General features: G+C 40.2%; 1 protein-coding gene across 2 annotated transcripts in view; it reads right to left on the bottom strand.

Moving 5' to 3' along the window:
- Window positions 1–16,789, bottom strand: part of LOC133987137 (acid-sensing ion channel 1-like) — a 46,654-nt gene extending 29,865 nt beyond the window's left edge. For both annotated transcript variants that reach the window (XM_062426388.1, XM_062426389.1), the window contains exons 1-2: window positions 16,428–16,789; window positions 10,247–10,442 (exon numbers count right to left, since the gene is read on the bottom strand). In XM_062426388.1, coding sequence (XP_062282372.1) covers window positions 10,247–10,442; window positions 16,428–16,789 — 558 coding nt within the window. The remainder of the gene's footprint in view (window positions 1–10,246; window positions 10,443–16,427) is intronic.
- Between the last annotated feature and the right edge of the window lie 1,939 nt (window positions 16,790–18,728).

Below are 18,728 nucleotides of genomic sequence, written 5' to 3' on the forward strand. Positions count from 1 at the left end.
ACTGCCTCATGCAACTGCACTTTATCTGGGTGTAGGTTTGTGTTTATGTGTGTGTTGCATGTGTGCATGTGTGCACGTGTGTCTGATCTTGGCTAAAAATTAATATGTCTTAATAGTTTCTCTCTGACAATAATAAAATCCTTTAATATGAGCAGAGTAAATTTGGGCTGGATCTTGCATATTAAAATAAATGGCTCATTATACCAGTGTCACATTTAGACATGCACAGAGAGCCCTCTTTTTCCCCCACTTGTTCATATCTCCTTCCTCATTATAACCCTCATTTTTGTTCTAAACTAAATAACATGCCCAAAGCTCATTTTCTTTTCATCTCTCTCCATTCTTTCATACTTTTGCCCTCATCTATAGTTCAGAACAAGTTCATTTTTGTGCCACTCCTCACACCTACGGTTAGTCTACGTCCTCACCTGTCACTACAACTTCTCCCATCTGTCTTTTCTCACTTCGTCCTGCCCTGCGTCCATTTCTCTGACCTCGTGGCACACAGAGTCTCCATCTGTCTGCACACAGTTTTTGTGCAGTTCACAGACACACACAAAAAAGCATGAAAGCAGGTTTTTCTGAGTGAAAATCAACAGCTGCCTCTTGCTCCTTCTGTGCATATTTGTGTCTGTCTCAGCACTGTTTGTAGCCTACTGTGGTTGGATTATTTAATTGTTTACAGGTTTAGTGCTTGTCTGCTATCACTCAGCTCTGTTTAGAGCCCATGTTCCCAGACAAATGCAGGATTATCGGGAATTGCTGTTTGCTTGTCTGTGATTGCGTGTGTGAGTTTGTGCATTTCTGTGCATCTGACTGGATAATCCATTTTAACCATGAAAACGTTTTTAATATCCTTCAAAAATTCCTGTTACGTAGCTTCATTTTTTCCACACGGTTGGAAAATATATGAGTATATCTCATATATTTTGCATCTACCTGTTACTGTGCTTCATTAAGGCAATATCAGATTCATACTGAGTGAAATATTTAAATGCAACGTGCCACGTTTTTATGGCTGCAATGTTACATCAAACAAGGTGAAAGTGTCTTGTGATTGTGATTCAGCCTGGCACGCTAACCTCGGACACCTTTAAATTAACATCAACTTCAGTGGGTTTTAACAAATGCTGCCTGCACATCTAAGAGTTAAAATGATCCAGCAGATACAAACACACTGCACTCCCCAGCCTCTCTGTTGCATTTAACAGAGGCCTTTGTGTCTCCCAGCCAACCTCTGGAAACACACAATTAGTCTGATTTGGGGTCAGTCGAGTACACAGCAGCTCAGCAGTCTAAACTGCGGCATCATCCCTCCCCAGTCTCCTCCTCCTAAACTCCATCCAGCAGCCAGTGAGTCACAGCTAGCCCTTTGCCAGCCTGCCTCTAGCCCACCCAGAGCCCAGCCCTCAAGTCACCTGCACTAATCCTCAGGATAAATAAACCATGTGCAGAGCAGTACAGCCAACTCGGGCTATTTTCAGCCCCACTGTGCTTTTTTTTTCTTCCCCTCCCCTTCTTCCCCAGTCCAAAATGTCTTCATAAAAAGCATTTTCCCCTCCCAGGCCTGGGCAAATAGAGCGTGCAGCAGTACTGATCCGTCTAGAAACCAGCTGGAGTCATGGAGATGCTGTGTGTTGGCCGCCCTTTAACAATATGGGATAAGATATCTCAGGGGCTTAAGATGAGCAGATTTGTTTGGGGTTATTGGAGTGGGCGTTCCATTAAAGACTGATCAGGCTATTAGTATGCTAAAACAAATGGTGATGTTTTGAAGCTGTGTTCGCATATGATTAATCTTTCCTTCCTCCACCCTTCCTTCTCCTTTACCTGCACTTAATGATGCTCTAAAACTTCAACTACTTGTCCTCAAAAGCCCTGTGTGGGTCGGTTTCTCTGGTCTCAAAGGGTTGGTTTCTCTAATGGTGTGAATCAAAAGACTTTTTCTCCAACAGAGAAACAAAGATAGCGATTAAGACAGAAACGGGGCAAGTGAGACGGGAAAAAAAGAGAGTGAGATGACTGGCAGAATTGTAATTCAACATGACTTAAAGTTGTCTATGTGATGACATACAATAGTTTAATCTGCAGTCGCTCTTGTGGGGATGAAGGTGAATGTTTACTGAAGTTCCTGTTTTAAAATACGCTCAATAAAGTTGCATTTGAACTCTCCTGCTGTGTTTGGCAGTCTCACTGCTGACAGATGGCTTTCCTATACAGGATTGCTCTGCATTATGAGCCCTGAGTATTCACCTGCTGATCTGGAAATGTGGTTACTCCGCCCCTCAATCACTCTTTGGAAGTGGTCAGCACTAAATGCCCTGCGATCAGCACAGCAGGCGAATATTATTTTAATCCACTACTATAAGTGTGTTGGCATGTTTATGACAGCGCTGTGATGGGAAATGGGAATAAGTTTAAGAGGCTGTTTAAGTAATTTCTTGTGCTCTTAATAGTTCCACCTACGGCATCTTCTTTTCATCAAGATTTCCTGTTTTTTTTTGGGCTCCTCAAGCAAGGAGTGAAAAGAGGATGTCATGGGAGCAATGAGAACAAAGGAAAGGGCATAAGAGTGAGGGAGGGAAAGAGAGATAGAGAGAGGAGGGAGCATGACATGAAAACATAATGAGGATTGTCATGCCCATGGGGGTTGATGTGAGGAGTGCACCGCGCAGGGGTTGAGACAAAGGAGGAATGCAGAAAATTTCAAAAGAGGGAAGGGAGAGAGGAGGGGGGGAAAAAATCAGAATAAACACTTTGAGCGAGAGGTGACATAACTTTGCAAGCTCAGCACAGGAAGATGTGACAGGTTCTGGAGCCGGGATGTGGAGCGCAGCTGTGCTGACCCACAAGCCATTGGGCGATGTGGGTGGTGGCTTTGCCACACATCTGTCACTTCAGGCCACAAAACCCGGAGGAAATGCAAGCTTAAGTAAATTCTTGCCAAGGGAAAGATGGACTGTTTCCGCCCTTAGAGTCTGGTACTTTTCCAGCTCCCAGCAGTGCCGTAGTTGTCAGGGAAATCTGAGCTCATTGTCACCCTCTGGGTTGCTTTTAGAGAGTTCAGGTTGGGGCTAAAGACTATCACTACATGAGTTCTACAGCAGTCAAACTGGAAATCAGACATGAAAATATACTGGGTGCATTTGCAACTGCAAATCTGATACTCCAATAAAAACATCACAGAGCAGAAATTATACTACAATTTGAATTTCAAGAACCACAGTGTGGTTTTCTATATGTTTCCATCCCTGGAGAGTATATTTTATGTCACTGCTGACCATTTTCCAAAGCAGACTGTGCATTTTAGATGTTCTACCTTCCAGACAGAAATTGGATGCAGTTCATGCCAGCACAGTTTGAAAATCAACTTGTAGAAATTTGCATCTTGCTGTAAAGGAAATAATCCATCACTGTATAAATAGTATTTAGTCAGTATTTATTACTGTCAAAGCTAGTTTATCCTTGCTGCATGAGGTGAGTGGTGACTGCTTTGAAAACTGCAATGCTTTGGGAAAAGATCCTAATAAGCGATGTAATAAAGATATGTAGAATTTATATTTAATGAGCCAAAACATGCTGAAATGCTCCTCTAAGGATTTTATGACTGTATTTCTCAAACTGGCTTTTTTCAATGTATTTACAGCTGAACAGCCTGCAAATCATGAAATGATATAAAATGCAGTGATTCTAATATCACTAAGCTGTCTTCTCTTCCTCTAGGCACAGCGTGTCTTACATTTTGTCTACAAATTCTGCAAATGCATGTTGCCTTCTTGAGACATGACAGCAGTGATCAGAGTACAGAAATTATAACACAACTGTCACGGCAGCAGTGTGCTGGGAGCTTGCAAACACACATCTATTCCCCGGGTAGACCTGTCAAAGCCAGACTTTGACAAACAAAAAAGGGCCACGCATCAGACCAAGAAAAGGGCTCTTCAGAGTAGTACTGTGGCTCTGTTCTCCTTTACTGGAGTTCACTGGTGAATGGGTTTTTAAATAAGCGTAGTTTGCTGTTTACTGCAGAAATACCTCCGAGTCCAATTAGCAATGATGATTCTGCACTGGGTTCTCTCGATAACTCCCTAATAACTGCCGGAGCCATTAATCTGTTTCTCAAAGTGCTTTGCTTAGTGAAGGAACATAATAACTTTTGCACATGAGTCTGATTGGCCTTCTGTCTTATAAAATTATTAATTAACTGAGGAATGTCATATTAAAATGGTGGAATAACACATTCAGCCATGAGAAAAACTATTTACGTTGTATAAGAGGTTAAAGATCCCCTATAGGCGTTTATTAAGATTACAGAATCTATGAATATGCAATTATTGTTTATTTCAGAAGTTTAATGCAGAACACACTTAATTGTAAAGTCTATTCTCAGTGTATGTACACTGGAGGCTTCAAGTTTCCACATCACACTTGTGTAAGTTGCATACTGGACCACAATTGGCTCAAAACTAGGTGTGATGTCACAAATCATGCTCGTAGGTCCGCCCTTTACAATGAGATTTTTGAATGAGCACAGAGAAGCTTTCCACTTTTGGCAGATGAATGTGAAAAACAGCTTTGCAGCGTCAAATTTGCAGCACACAAATCATTCTGCACAATGAACCTCAAACATCCAGCTGGAACTAGAACAGAAAACACGTGCAGCCTGATATAAGATTGCAATTTGAATCCTGTTTAAGTGAAGCTTGTATTTCTGTTTTTGTGTGTGTGAACAACTGTTGAAACTGATATTGAATACCTTGTTTTGGGGCTACTGTTCATCACAATGGCATATCACCCAACACTACCCGAGCTAAAGAGGATATATTAGCTGAGAAGATGCATAAAAACAAACTGGCACATTTATAATTCTGTGACAGCAACTATTGTCAACCGTCTACCCCTAAGGCCACTTACAGTTGCAGAATCACTCTTTTGTTTTTTGCATAATATGCTATGAAATTACTTCTTTAAAAAAAAAAAAAAAGAAGCGATCCTGTCAATTCAGTTGAGCACAGAATCTGTATTCTTATCGCAAATGGCTCAAAATAGTGTCTTATCAGCCTTTTTCTTTTTCGTTTGATCTTTCCACAAAGAACAGTCAGTTGGGATACACCTCTTTCCTTATTCATCAGGCACTTTGCAATGAAACAATGAAAAGATTAACAATGCAATGCATCAAAGACGGTCTTCAAAGGAAGTGCATTTTCCAGTTTTCAGGAGCTGTGCGGTGATGTAGATAACAAAGGGAAGTTGAGAGGAGAGAAATAAAGGCCTTAAACCTCTCCAGGGGAAACACCTCTCTGCTGCCACTATGTTCTGGCCAGATGCAATTTCCTGAGCACCGCGCTGCTCTACAAAGTGAAGAGAAATTGCTTTATCACAGTAGACACAGTAGAGAGCTGAAGGAGGGAGGGAGAAGGGGTGGGGGGCAGTTTGAGAAACAGACTTGGACTTGCAAGCTACATAAATTATACTACATAAATTATCTATCCCTCTTCAAATTAGAAGAAAACACAGAAAGGTCAATAAAATGCTTGAGTGAGTGTTAGGAGTACATACCAACCACACACATATACATGTGCAGGCGCATACACACACACACACACACACACACACACACACACACACACACACACACACACACACACACACACACACACACACACACACACACACACACACACACACACACACACACACACAGGCACTCCAAACAACCATTTGTGTGCATATATGTGTGCATTTCATAACTTAAATGAATTATTGAAGCAGCACTAACCAAATGTTTGGAAGCATGTGCTCACGACTAGAAGGCTGTCTCAAATCCTATCAGGGAAAAAAGTCATGATGAAATGTTTGGGTTAGGAGAAGGGCACTCTGCTTGGCAAACAAGCACTGCATCATTAAATAAAGTGCAACAGAGCCACACCAACAAGCATGAGGAATTTAATATTTTCTCTTCTCATTCTGAGGAGGACAATTAAGGTCATGTAATGTGTCCGTGATTTGAGGTGGAAAGGGGATCTTGGCCTTTACGTAATCTTAACAGGTGTTTTTCACAGGAGATATTATAACTTGTCATAGTAAGAAAAGTGCAGGTGTTACCAATAACATTAACAATGGCCTCGTTATATTCAAGTGTCCCTGATAGCAATGACAGTGTGAGACTGGGCCAGCATGCACAATACCACGGCCCTGAAAGTGAAGCAGCTAAATGGAAATCAGCCATCATTAATTTGTATCATTAACAGCTGTGCTTTTCTTACAGTGACAAGTCAAAATGTCTGTGAAAGAGGTTTATTACTAGGTCTCTATGTGCTCAAAGACACACACACACACAAAAAAAACCCTTTTCAATTTCTCTTTGAATTTAGTTGATCTAAATGCCAGATTGTACTCAATGTAAATGTTAAGTTGTTAAGTTCATGTTTTGTAATGTTATGTTAAACTCAGGAAGTTTGCAGGCGATACTTTAGTCACTGGACTCATCCAAGACAGTGACAAGTCTGCATATTGGCAGGAGGTGGAACGGCTTGCGCTTTGGTGCAGTCAGCATGGCTTGGAAATGAACATGCTAGAGACTGTGGAGAATTACAGTGGATTTAAAGAGAAACCCCTCAGCACTGCTCCCCTACACAATATCCAACAGCCCTGTATCAACCTTCAAGTTTCTGGGAGCTACCATTTCTCAAAACCTAAAGAGGGAGACCAGCATTACTCCAACTACTCCTTCAGCTCCTCAACAAGGCCCAGACATTCGGTAAAGCCACAAAACAGGGACAGACTGCATCGAACAGACAGCAGAAAAAATAATCATTGGTGCTCCCATGCCCACCCCACTCCGGGACTTGTACTCTTCAAGAACCAGGACACAGACAGAGAAAATCATTACAGATTCCTCACACCTCTCCAGCAAGTGCTACAGAGCCCTGTATACTGAAACTACCAGACACAGGAGAAGTGTGTTTCCTCATGCTGTCACCCTCATAAATAGCTGACCAGTATCTATACCGGAGCTACACTTAGCTCCTCAAATAGTTATTGCACCCCGCTTCCCATCTATGGACAGAAACAGACAGGGAAGGGTTTAAGATTCATCCCATAAGGTGCCACACAACGGTGGAGGCACAATGAATGTCACTGGAGCAAATTTCATTCAGTAAAGAAGGCTGTGGGATACGACCAAAAGCTCCAGGTAGCGCCAGTAAAGGGACATTGCATTTAGAAATTTAAGATGTTTCCACAAATCATATTAGATCAGATTATCACATCTGCAAACAAGCTAAAAAAACCCCAAAACTTCTACTAAATATAAAATGTTGAATATTTAGCATTTGATAAGGTGTATTTTTCACACACAGTGCTTCGCAAACAAACCCCAAAAGCAGGCATAAAATGCAGACACAATGTGAAAAACAATACAATAAACAACTAAATAAAGTATAGAAATATATAGATATAAATCTAAATGTATTGAGCTGATTTTGGAACAGAGTCCATGTGTTAAAAATGTGTTACGCAACCTTGAAGGCAGATTCTAATTATGTTTTACGCCTGAATCAGACAACAGAGAGAGAGAGACCTACAGGGCTGTAGTAGTAGTAGTGTGGGCAGGTGTCTGAATTGTAAACATGAAGAGGAGTCATTGAAGATTAGAAACTGAAAAATAGGTCAGAATACTATTTTCTACCAGAGACATCTAATAATTGATGTAATTATGCAACTTCACTGCTTCAAACTGAATGAAGAGACATAAAAATGATTTTCCTTTCATTGGGTAAATAGGAAAAATAGTAAAAGTTATAGCGTTTCTGCCCATAAGCAGAAATCAAAGCACTTCAAAGCCGCTTCAGTGCTGCCGCTACACTAAGTGGCTGCATGTAGAGCTCTTCTTCCTGTATGGATGTGTGTATTAATGTTCCCCTGCCAAAAATAAATCTTTTAGGCCACCACACACAAGCTTGTTTTCAGTCAACTCTCCTGGTTACATCAATGCTGTGCAGTTCACAAGCTTGGCACAAGGCATGGTATGTATAAGAGGATCTACAACTTCTTCCACACTGCCAAAAATGTCCACTGAAGAGATAATTGAGGCTTCTTGAAGAAAGAAAAATTAACTTAAAACTTAATTCAATCTATTTAGTGAAGCTGCTGTGAAATGATCAATGTTCAGCTCCAAATTGAAAACCACGTCCGATGCCAGAGTCACTACTGGCAGCAGTCTGGGTGGGCCTGCAGCAACAGCAGCAGGCCTTTATGGCAGAGAGATTATAGCCAGCAACTCTACTCTGTGCTGCAGGGAAATCTCACTTGTCAGTTGCACATATAATGTCAGTGGACTGTTTACACTTTTTTTTTTATATTTCTTTGACTTCCACACATCCTTTCTCTGCATTTGCTTGTTTTCAAAGATAGATATTGCTTTGAAGCAGAGAGTGATAACAATAAAAAGATGAAAAAGGTAGGTGTTAATATTTACTAAGAGCCACGGGGACTCAACAAAACAGATAAAAGCTGAAAACAATGTTTGATCATAAATTTTAACAAGGACTTGTCGGCACAGATTCAAACATAAACACTACGTCGTCATCATCAAACAAGGACAAGAGGAATCAGTCTGACTTTGTACTGTAAATGTTACTGCTGAATATAAAAGACATACATCCCTGCACAACAAGATCTATTGATGGTATTGTTACCAACTTTCACCAGCGAGTTTTGATTCAAGGCAGCAAAAGCACAGCAGGTATCCTAAGGTCAGAAAACCACATGCCTTTTCATTCAGTTCACCTAAAGGTCCTTTGCTGCGGGGGGTTCATCATTCTTTAACCCACTATAAATAGATAATCATGTGTGTTTTCTGCACTGTACTATTCAAACAACTAGTTTTACGAAGATAGACTTTGACAATGGCTTACATCTAACTAATAGTCAGACTTCAGATAGAGCCATTGCACAAAGTTGTCTAGTTCTTGACTATCTTAAGTAGGACTAATTTGTGGTGTATTGATACAGTTTCTACCTGAAGGATAGCAACAGCTAAAGACATTTTTCTTTAACATCAGAAAAGTGTGTAACTATACAAAATATTATAAAAACTCAGGTGCAGATCTGTAGCAGAGCTGCTGTGAGAGTGAGAAGGGTCCTCCAAAATGTTGAATGTTGTAAAGGGACAGATGCTAATAGTTACATGACCAACACTATGTGGGTTTGTTGAAAAGGGTGAAAAATGTCTTTTATCAGTGTTTGTAGGCTGTACAGAGCTATGACATGCTTCAGTCATTATCTCATCATGAAAGCTTATGGTGTGTCTCCTAGCAACACTAAGACTGTGTCAGAAATCATTACCTGTACTATAAAGTGCCTGCCATTTTATTTGAGTGTGCACTACTGAGGAAATGAGAGAGGCTGTGTATGAGATCACTCCCTTAATCACTCATTCACTAACTTTTATGTATAATGGACACTCAACTGAGATTTCGGATGCAATCATTGTCAGCTGTAGAGTCTCACAACAGTAATTTTCACTTTATCAAATCTGCATTGTTAGCAGAAAGCTTCAGTTCGTGGTAGTTGCCGCAGGGTCATCTCTATGTGTTCCCACCGCCTTATGTTCCCTCAAGGATTTTCCACCAAATTAGGCCTTATGTTTCCTCAGGACTACATTCCCACAGAACAGGTATGGCCATTCCTTAATATACATAACGTGTTGTTGTTCCCTCTTAACCTGTTTTTTCATCTATGAAAATGCTTGAAAAACAGGTGAAATTCTTTATTTTGTTATTAAACTGAGGAAACATTGGGCTGTGGGAACATAGACACACTCCTGTTGCCGCTTGTTTCGGACACAGCCTTCTCACAGGTCAGTCAACTGCTGCCATGGAAACGAGGATGCAGAGGCTTGAAGCTTAGAAGCTGTTTCCACAGATATGTCACAAAATGGCTTTATGTTTCTTTGAAAAAATGGGAAAATGTGCACGACATAGCTGTAGCATCATTATAGATTATTTCCTTAATGTATTTACACAAAAAAAATTGAGTAGAATTCAAATTTTAGTTTGACTTTAATAGTTTTTGGACAGTAGTGGAGGTCTATTGCACAGAGGAATAAGCTATGCAAAGCTTTTTCTTGTTGGTTGAATCAAATCATTCTTGGTTTGGTCTTTTTGTGGAATTTGTTGACAATAAGAAAAACAAAGAATATCACGAGACATATTATTTAGTCATTGTTGGATCTTCATCTTACCACTTTGAAGTCCTCCGGTCTGCACTCGGTGCCGTGGAAGTGGCAGGAGAGCAGCATGTCGTTGATGTCGTGACCGGTGCGGTCGTAGAACTCCAGCATGTTGAAGGGTCGCGGCTTGAAATTGTGGAAGTCGGCTTTGACCTTCAGGCTCTCCAGGACGTTCTCTTCCACGAGATGCATGTCCCTGATCTCATACCTGGACGGAAAGGCAAAGAAAATGAGAAGCCAGAGAAATATTTCACACATTTCAAAATGCAAATTTTATATCCTCTAGTCTAGGATTTATGATTTGTCCCCGAACAGTACGTCTTCACAGCGAATAATCACTGCCTGATGATAGAACTGACTTCATAAAAAAACGAATTTCAGCCTTGAACATTTCTTTTTACACTCTCGAAGGTTTATGAATCTTTGTCAAGGAACTTTTGCTCCACTCACACACAGCTGAATGAATCAAAAGGGACAGAAAACAGACAGTAAAAATGTACAAGATTGTTCTTTTGTGGCCATTTTGGTCCCCGAACTGATAGCACTACGAGACTGTTACACTTTATTGTACATAATACAATAAAGTCCAGACAAGAGCTGTGAGGGCCCATAAAGCCAGCCATCCATTCATTGTCAATGCAGTGGCTCCAGGCTACACAGTACTTTGACTTATATGGATTCAAACTTAGAGAAAAATGTGTTTATGTTGATGTTGATTGGATTGTCTCGGCCATGAGAGCACTCAGTTAAATTTTCATGTGAGTTCTTAAACTGAGTGATTCCCCCCCTGTAAAAGTAGGTCTGAATAAAATATTAAAGACAAGAAGAAAGGGAACTGTTGAGTTTTTTTTAACAGATGAATTGTGTTACCTAATTGCATTGCTCATTATTTTTGTCAGTCTGAAATCTTCCTGTCACTTCTTAAATACATCTCCATGAATTAAGACACTCTCTGCTTTGATCGAAATCCCACATGGAACAATAAATAAGAATAAGAATAAGTCGTCCTTTTTATGTTTTTTCATGTTTGTTTTTGTGTATCATTAGAGATTTTTAGCATAGATCTAGGAATGGCAATGTCAGTCTGTCTGTCCGCCACGGTGGTCCACACCGAAAAATCTCAACTACTACTTGATGGAATTACCATCACAGGCATTCATGGTCTCCAGAGGATGATTCCTACTGGTTTTGGTGATTACTTGCCTTTGCTTGTAGCGCCACCAGCTAGTCAACGTTTTTATTTATGGGTGGATCATTAAGATGGATGTGTTCTTTACAAGCAACTGTATGTTTTTTAATTGGGAAACTAACAAATCATTTCATAAACTGCATGTTGTTGTGTGTGTGTTTGTAACTCGTGTGTATGAGCTGGGAAAGGATATCACAAAATTGAGATATTAGAGTCGACTCTTTCTGGTCTTAAAAGCTAGACTACAGTGAAGGGATACAACATCCAAAATGTATTACATAGTTCAATGACTTGAACAATGAATGTCTCCTCATGCTTTACCACTAACGATCATTTCACAACAGTTTTATGTCTTCTGTAAGCGCCAACAGCCGAGCTACATATATAATCACATTACTGATACTGCAGCGTGGCATTCACTTAAATTTCTGTGATTTCATTTTGTCTTTATCACCAGCTGTAGCCCCTTTTTGAGAATAAAGGCTTGCGAGTAGGGAGTCAGACAACCCACATCACACGCAGCATTATCAGTGGCACTGGGAAATTTTCCTTTTATTTAATGGAGCTTGTAAAAATCTGACCACGCTTGTATTAAAAGAGAGCAGAATAGCTGTAAATGCACCCGCTCTCTACCCTCACTGTGATCTCCCGCTGTGCTATTATTAAAAATGTCAAAATTTTAATGGGCTCACCAAAGAGCAGATTGCTTGGGTTTTTTTCTCCCTAAATACAGCCTAAAATGAAAGGCCTTTTTTTTTAGAAAGTTGTCATGTGAATGTAGCTGCTTTTAAGTGAATATGGTCTCTTATTGATCTTTTGTGTAACATATTGTTAATGCACCCTATGAGTTTGTAAGCACTGCATGAATAAGAATGAGATTCAGAGGCTTGCATTATTTAAACAAGAGCTGGTAATGTATGATCTTAAATTACAATGTAGACACAATTACATTTCTTGGCCAAATAATCCTTGTGTTTTTCATTTTGGTGAGGGACATTTAACACTCTGTACTGAAACCCTCCTAACATTAAATCAATAATACGCTGCAACAAGTTTCAAAAATGACATTATGTTACATCTGTCCATGTACATCATCTGTCACGTCCTCTACCTCTAAGGCCCTGTTTACGCCTGGCATACCATGTGTCTCGAGTGATCCGATCACAAGTGGACAGCTGAGACACATTGCCGTTCACACCTGTCTCTGTTATTCGTCTCAAGCTGACCACCTGTGTCCAGATTTCATTGCTGCCTACGTCATTTCTGGTAGAAGGTCAAAGGGCGCAGTGTACTGTTATCACTTTATACAAATGTGCTTTTAGTGCAGGCTAAAGAGCTTAAAGCTAATAAAAATGTTTCTAGAGCTAATATAAATGTACGGGCTGGTCCAACTGTTCGGATTCCTCCAAACACGTACACATGTGCTCCTCTCCATTTTTTTTAACCACTGCCACGTTTTCACCAAAACAACTGCCACACTCTGCATTGATGACGTGCCAGGCACACATCATCAAAAGATATTTGGTCAAATGTGTCCCAGACCACCTCAGCAAGTGGTTTGAGTGATCAGATCCCAATGTGCAGCGGTGTCCACTTCAGATTGGATCATGCAAAACGCATGTTAATGCCAGATGTAAACAGGGTCTAAATCAATTCCTCCCTGATCTGCTGCCACTCCCCGACTGGTTCTCTCCCTGTGTGTGTTTGTAGATTATTGTTTACTATATGTGCTTTTTAATTGTTCGCTTCTATGTTGTTTAAAACACTTTTTCTTTGTCAGGGTTTCCTTGAAAAAGAGACCTTGTAATGGGATTCACCTGGTTAAATGAAGGTTTAATAATAAAAAATAATAAAACAGTCAGCAGGTGTGCCATAGTCAGAACAGAACTGCAGCAGGAATCAAGAACTCTACAAATATTCAGCCTTGCTACTTCCACTCTGCCATAGTCTCTGCTACTACATTTACATTTCGAGTCTCTTTTCGATTCATGGCAAACTGCAATTTTTGTGATTCTGTTTGTTTCCTGACCCTTGTCTCCACTCCCCTGCAGTCCCGCCTGCTCAGCCTCCAGCTCCTGTTTCCTCATCTGGTTAAGCCCTGCTGTTTTGCCTTCAGCTCTGCACAACTTTATCTCCCTGGATCTCACTCTGGACCTGCTTTTTTAGCCCTTACCTGCCCCTGCTCCATCTGCTAGCTCTCAACTACCAGCCCAAACTTCCCTAGCCTGCCGCCTAACCTCCACATACTCTGCAATAAATCTCTTTTACTTAATTCCAGTGTCCTCGTCGGTTTCTGCATCTGGGTTCACTTGCTCTGCAGCTAAGACATTAAGATGAGCCTAAACCTCATTATGTCAGAGGTGATGAGTGACTTTGTTTGATTGAAGTAGAACTTAATTGAGGAGAGGCATTTGCTCCCTGCTGTTTGTGTAGTGGACAAACCTGCCAAGAAGGCACTTATGAGATAAAATCCCATGAGGATGAGCCGACAGGATCAGCGAGGGCTGACACTTCAGCATGTGTGCAGCTTAAATATCATGCCACAAGACATTTCCCAGACCAGTGACTCCAAACATGGGAAGTGGGCGGAGAACATTCTTAAATGGATTTCATGCCACAAGCACTTTCATTTCTGGCTGCGGGTATAACTGCAAAGTGTGCCGTTGCATTGCCTCGCTACCTTGCCAAGGGAGACATGATAATGAGTACTAAACCTACATCAGAGTGTAAGAGTTGAGATGAGTACATGAAGAAGGAAAGTTAGACCCCTTTTATGTTTTGGTCTCCAACTTTGAAAAGTCTTACTTGTGATTTGCTGCCTGAAAATGTGGGGTTAGAAGATGCAGACATAAAAATAACTAAAATCCAGATGGTAAGAGTTGATAATCAGTCACACCAGCATCACAGGGAAAAAAATGCTAATTTTAGTATTCAGTGAGGGATCTTCATTAAAGATTTAGGATAGAAATTGGCTGTATACCCACATAAAAGGAAAGCCACTAGAGGCCTTTAGCACTGTCCTCCATCTCTTTAACTGACAGCCTGTCAGACACTTGCATCATTTGAGCTCTAAGCTTTCACTTTATTCATTTATTTTTAAATATTCAGATAAAAGACAGTGGTCAATACTCTAAACACTAAAACCGTCTTGCTGATTGTTTCATTATTGCAGCCTCTGTTGACTTTTGGAACAACGTAACAACACCGCAGGGACAGCAACATGTTTCAAACAGCATCTAAAACCAGGATTAGTCACAGCATCTCTAACTTGCGCTGAGATCTTTCCTCTTTCTCTTGTTTTTTGGACAGCTCTGTGTGTGATCTTAATCACTAAAAATGTGTCATTCATTCATTTGTTTTCAGTATGGTTGCTTTCCAGGGAAGCAAAATCTCTGACAATTGAGAAACAAGTGGATTCAATCTTTTGGAGCTCCGTTGCAACATTTTCATACAGTACATGCTGTTGCCAGCTTCACTACCCAGAGCCTTTAGCTGCACCAACAAGGCGTCTGGAGTTTTGTGATTATAATGCCTCTGTTAATTCAACCCTGACAAGCCTGCTCTCCAAGATCTGGTTGACTCAACAATGTAGAAACTATGAGCTTGTTGGGACCCAGGCACCAGTGATGGATGATGAAGTATTCAGATGCTTTATTAAAGTAAAAGTAACAAAACCACACTGCAAAAATACCCCCTAACATGTAAAGGGTCTACATTAAAAAATATTACATAAGTAAAGCTGCAATAGTGTTTTTAGCAAAATGTAGAACTCAGTGCAGAAAAATGGCCTCTCACCCCATTTTATTACATTATTAATACTAATGCATTAATGTGTAAGAAGCAATGTGTAAAATATTTTATAAGATCATGCAGATTTTGTATCTAAAATCTTAATCTGCAAAATATGTCAGCAGAGTCAAAAGTTCACCTGTGACTAATAATTAACTTTCATTATTGTCTAATCTGCTGATTATTATTTCAATTAATTAATTAATCGTTTAGTCAGTAAAACATCACAAAACCTGAAAAAATGTCCATCAGAGTCCTCGATCACAATATGATGTAATAAAATATCTTGTCTTTTTTCTTTTATATATATATATTCAATTCACTACAATGTTTAAGACTTAAAGCAACACATTCTCACATTTGAGAACCTGAAACTGTGAAATGCTTTGTGTGTTTTTTGCTTAAAAAACAAACAAACAAACAACTCGAAAGACTAATTGATCATCATAGTTGCCAATGTATTTCCTTTTGATGGACTATTCCACTAATCGGTACAGTTCTAGTCAAAATACCAATATTACCCTTTGGATTTCAGCAGAGTAAAAGTATAAGATGACATAACATTGAAATACTGAGAGTACATGCACCACAAGTTTGTGCTTCAGTAAAGTATATTCCACCACTGATAATTGCAATATGAAACTAATTTATAGATGTATGATGACAGGTTGAAAAGGTGAAGAGTTACATTTGGGCATTTGAAAGCAATAAAAACACCCTAAACGACATTCTTTACCCTGAAATTTTATATTTCCTAAAGTGGCCCAGAATATACAAAAACTCACAATTATTTATTTTTGTGCAGTTGTTCTACATTTTTGCACATAGAGGGAGTTCTGGGTCAGTTAATTGATGGTTTTAATGGTTGTAATGAAACCTACCATTAAAACACTGTAGCATCATTCACTTTCAATAAATTAATAGATATAATTATGGCTGTTATGTTCTCTTGTCTCCTCTTGTCTCTTTAGATAGCAAGAGATCATAACATAGTGTGATTTCTGCTTTCTGCTCTCTGAAATATTAATGAATCAATCTTTAATTAATTAATGACTGATATGATATTTAGTATGTATGCAAAATATATTTGTGGTTAAAACATGTGGTATAGTGACAATAATTATAAAGAAATACTTGATATGAATTGATATTAAAGAGGAATATATACTGAAAACACAAGACAAGAATACATTTTTTTTTTAAACATCTGATTACCTCTGGTTGAGCAGGGCCAGCAGCTCTCCTGCGTGGTACAGGTCATTGCGAGTCACCCGACTGAAGCGAAACGCGTTCAGGTTGCAGAAGGTGACCGCGGGAAATGTCATGATCGGGGTCGTGACCTCATCCAGTTTGGTGACATGCGGGTACTCGAGGTAAAATTTGATCCTGTCCACGCACACGTACAACAAGAAGGTCAGGGAGCCCAAGAAAAACACCATCCACAGGCAGCGTTTGATACAGAACCGCTCGTAGGTGAAGATGTGAGAGATCCCGTGCAGGGTCGAGCTGTGCGCAAAAACTTCCAGCGATGGAGGCTGATTTGCGTCCATTTCTTCGGTTTCTACTTTGAGATCCATCGTCACTGTGCAACAAGCTCGATCCGAATGCCAGAGTCAGAAAAGTCAGCTTCAAAACACTTAACTGTTGAGAGAAAGTGAGCCTGTGTGCATGCATTCATTCACCTGTCCACCCGAACAGGTGTGAACGTGTAGATAACCACCCTTGGACTTTGCTCTCCATCCCTCATGCACACTGGTGGGAAAACATTTTGAGCATCCTCCGCTCTCTAAAGAAGTCAGACGAGCAGGACTTGTGAGTTATGCATTTCACAGAAGCAGACATGCAAAAGCAGGGCGACTCAAAAGCATGCATAACCAAGAGGTCCATTACCACTGCACTACAGTCATGTTAAACGCGTATCTGGCTGGGTTGCAGTAAAACAAAGAAAGACAAGGACTGACAAAGTGTTTCATCAGCCTGCGAATTTGCTGGTCGATTATAAGTCCAGCGAGGCACACATCATCATCCCTGCACGCCAGCAAGAGGAAACCCGGAGACCGAAAAGGGAAAGAAATCCTTTTGACACTTCAGCTCATCTATTGAGAGTTCCTCTGTGGCTCCTCCGCACTCACGTCCCTTCCTATCCGCCAATTTTCAGGTCAACTCTGGAGATTTCCTCCACTGACAGAATATGAAAACGTGTTAAAGAGTCAGACGCTTGGTTATTGTGGTGGGTGGTGAGTCGTGAGGTTTCCTGCGCTCTTGTTTGTGTCTGTCTGGCAGCAGCAGCAGCAGTAGCAGCAGTGGTGGAGAGAGGAGAGAGGAGAGGAGAGTGGACTGATGCGCTGCTGTTCACCTGTGAGCTCTGAGTTACTGTAGTTTCACATCTTCACTACACAACAGCAGCCTGCACAGTGAGCAAGAAACGAGTGAAAAACAGAGAAGACAGAGAGAGAGAGAGAGAGAGAGAGAGAGAGAGAGAGAGAGAGAGAGAGAGAGAGAGAGAGAGAGAGAGAGAGAGAGAGAGAGAGAGAGAGAGAGAGACACTGATTCCTGAGGACATATAGTGAAGTAACTACCATTATCCACTGTAGTGATTTGGAAAGGATCCTTCTGCAGTTTTTTGGAACACAATATTTTTTTCTTAGGGGAGAGAAAGGAGGTTACTGGTTGAAACAGTTTAAACCAACAAAAAATAAAGTCAAGACAATAGAGAAAAAAGTCTACTTAAATGTTATTTGGATCAAAACAGACAACACTGTTGAGCAGGAAACTAATCAAGACATTAAAGGGGCACTCAGGCCATTCAGTGTTGCACTTTGTATCTCTCAAAAGACAGAAAAATCGAGATATCCTTACCGGATTCAAGGTCCAAAAACACTGAATCCTACCTTTCCCATGATGCAACTTAATACTAGATTTTATTAGACTCCTCCTGCCTGTAAACACACTTTTTTTCTTTCAAACTCAAAATCCGGCAGGCTCTCAATCTCAGATCACCCTGCTGACATCACTCGGACATCATCAGGGTTAGTTGGAGAGCACCCTCCTAAGCAACATGAGACATTACACAATGGTTTTCACAGGATGTGTAGTGCTCCTTAAGATGAGTAACCTGAACTACAGCTGTAAAAATGAAACAAAAATGTAACTAAATACAGACTGAGTGACCACATACTTATCATTGAGAAATTCTTTACCACAATCCAAGTCAAACACAAAGAATTCACTCACAGGTCGAAACGTTATTCAGTATTTATTCAGAGTAAAAATGATATTGGCAAAGAATCAAAAGTGTCAGAGCATGTTGCATCCTGCAGTGGAAGAACACATGAAACTTTACTGAGTTCCTTCAAAGTCTGAGTCCTCCATTTGATTTTTATTTTATCTGTTTTCGTCTAGCTCTCATCATCACCACTGCATTATTAAACCAGATCTCATCTCCTAAAATATGCTGTATTGTGTGTATGTCATGATTTTTTTGGGCTTCATTCTGTATAAAGTTAATTCAAACTT

The sequence above is a fragment of the Scomber scombrus genome, chromosome 10 (genome assembly GCF_963691925.1).
Source record: "Scomber scombrus chromosome 10, fScoSco1.1, whole genome shotgun sequence".
NCBI lineage: Eukaryota > Metazoa > Chordata > Actinopteri > Scombriformes > Scombridae > Scomber > Scomber scombrus.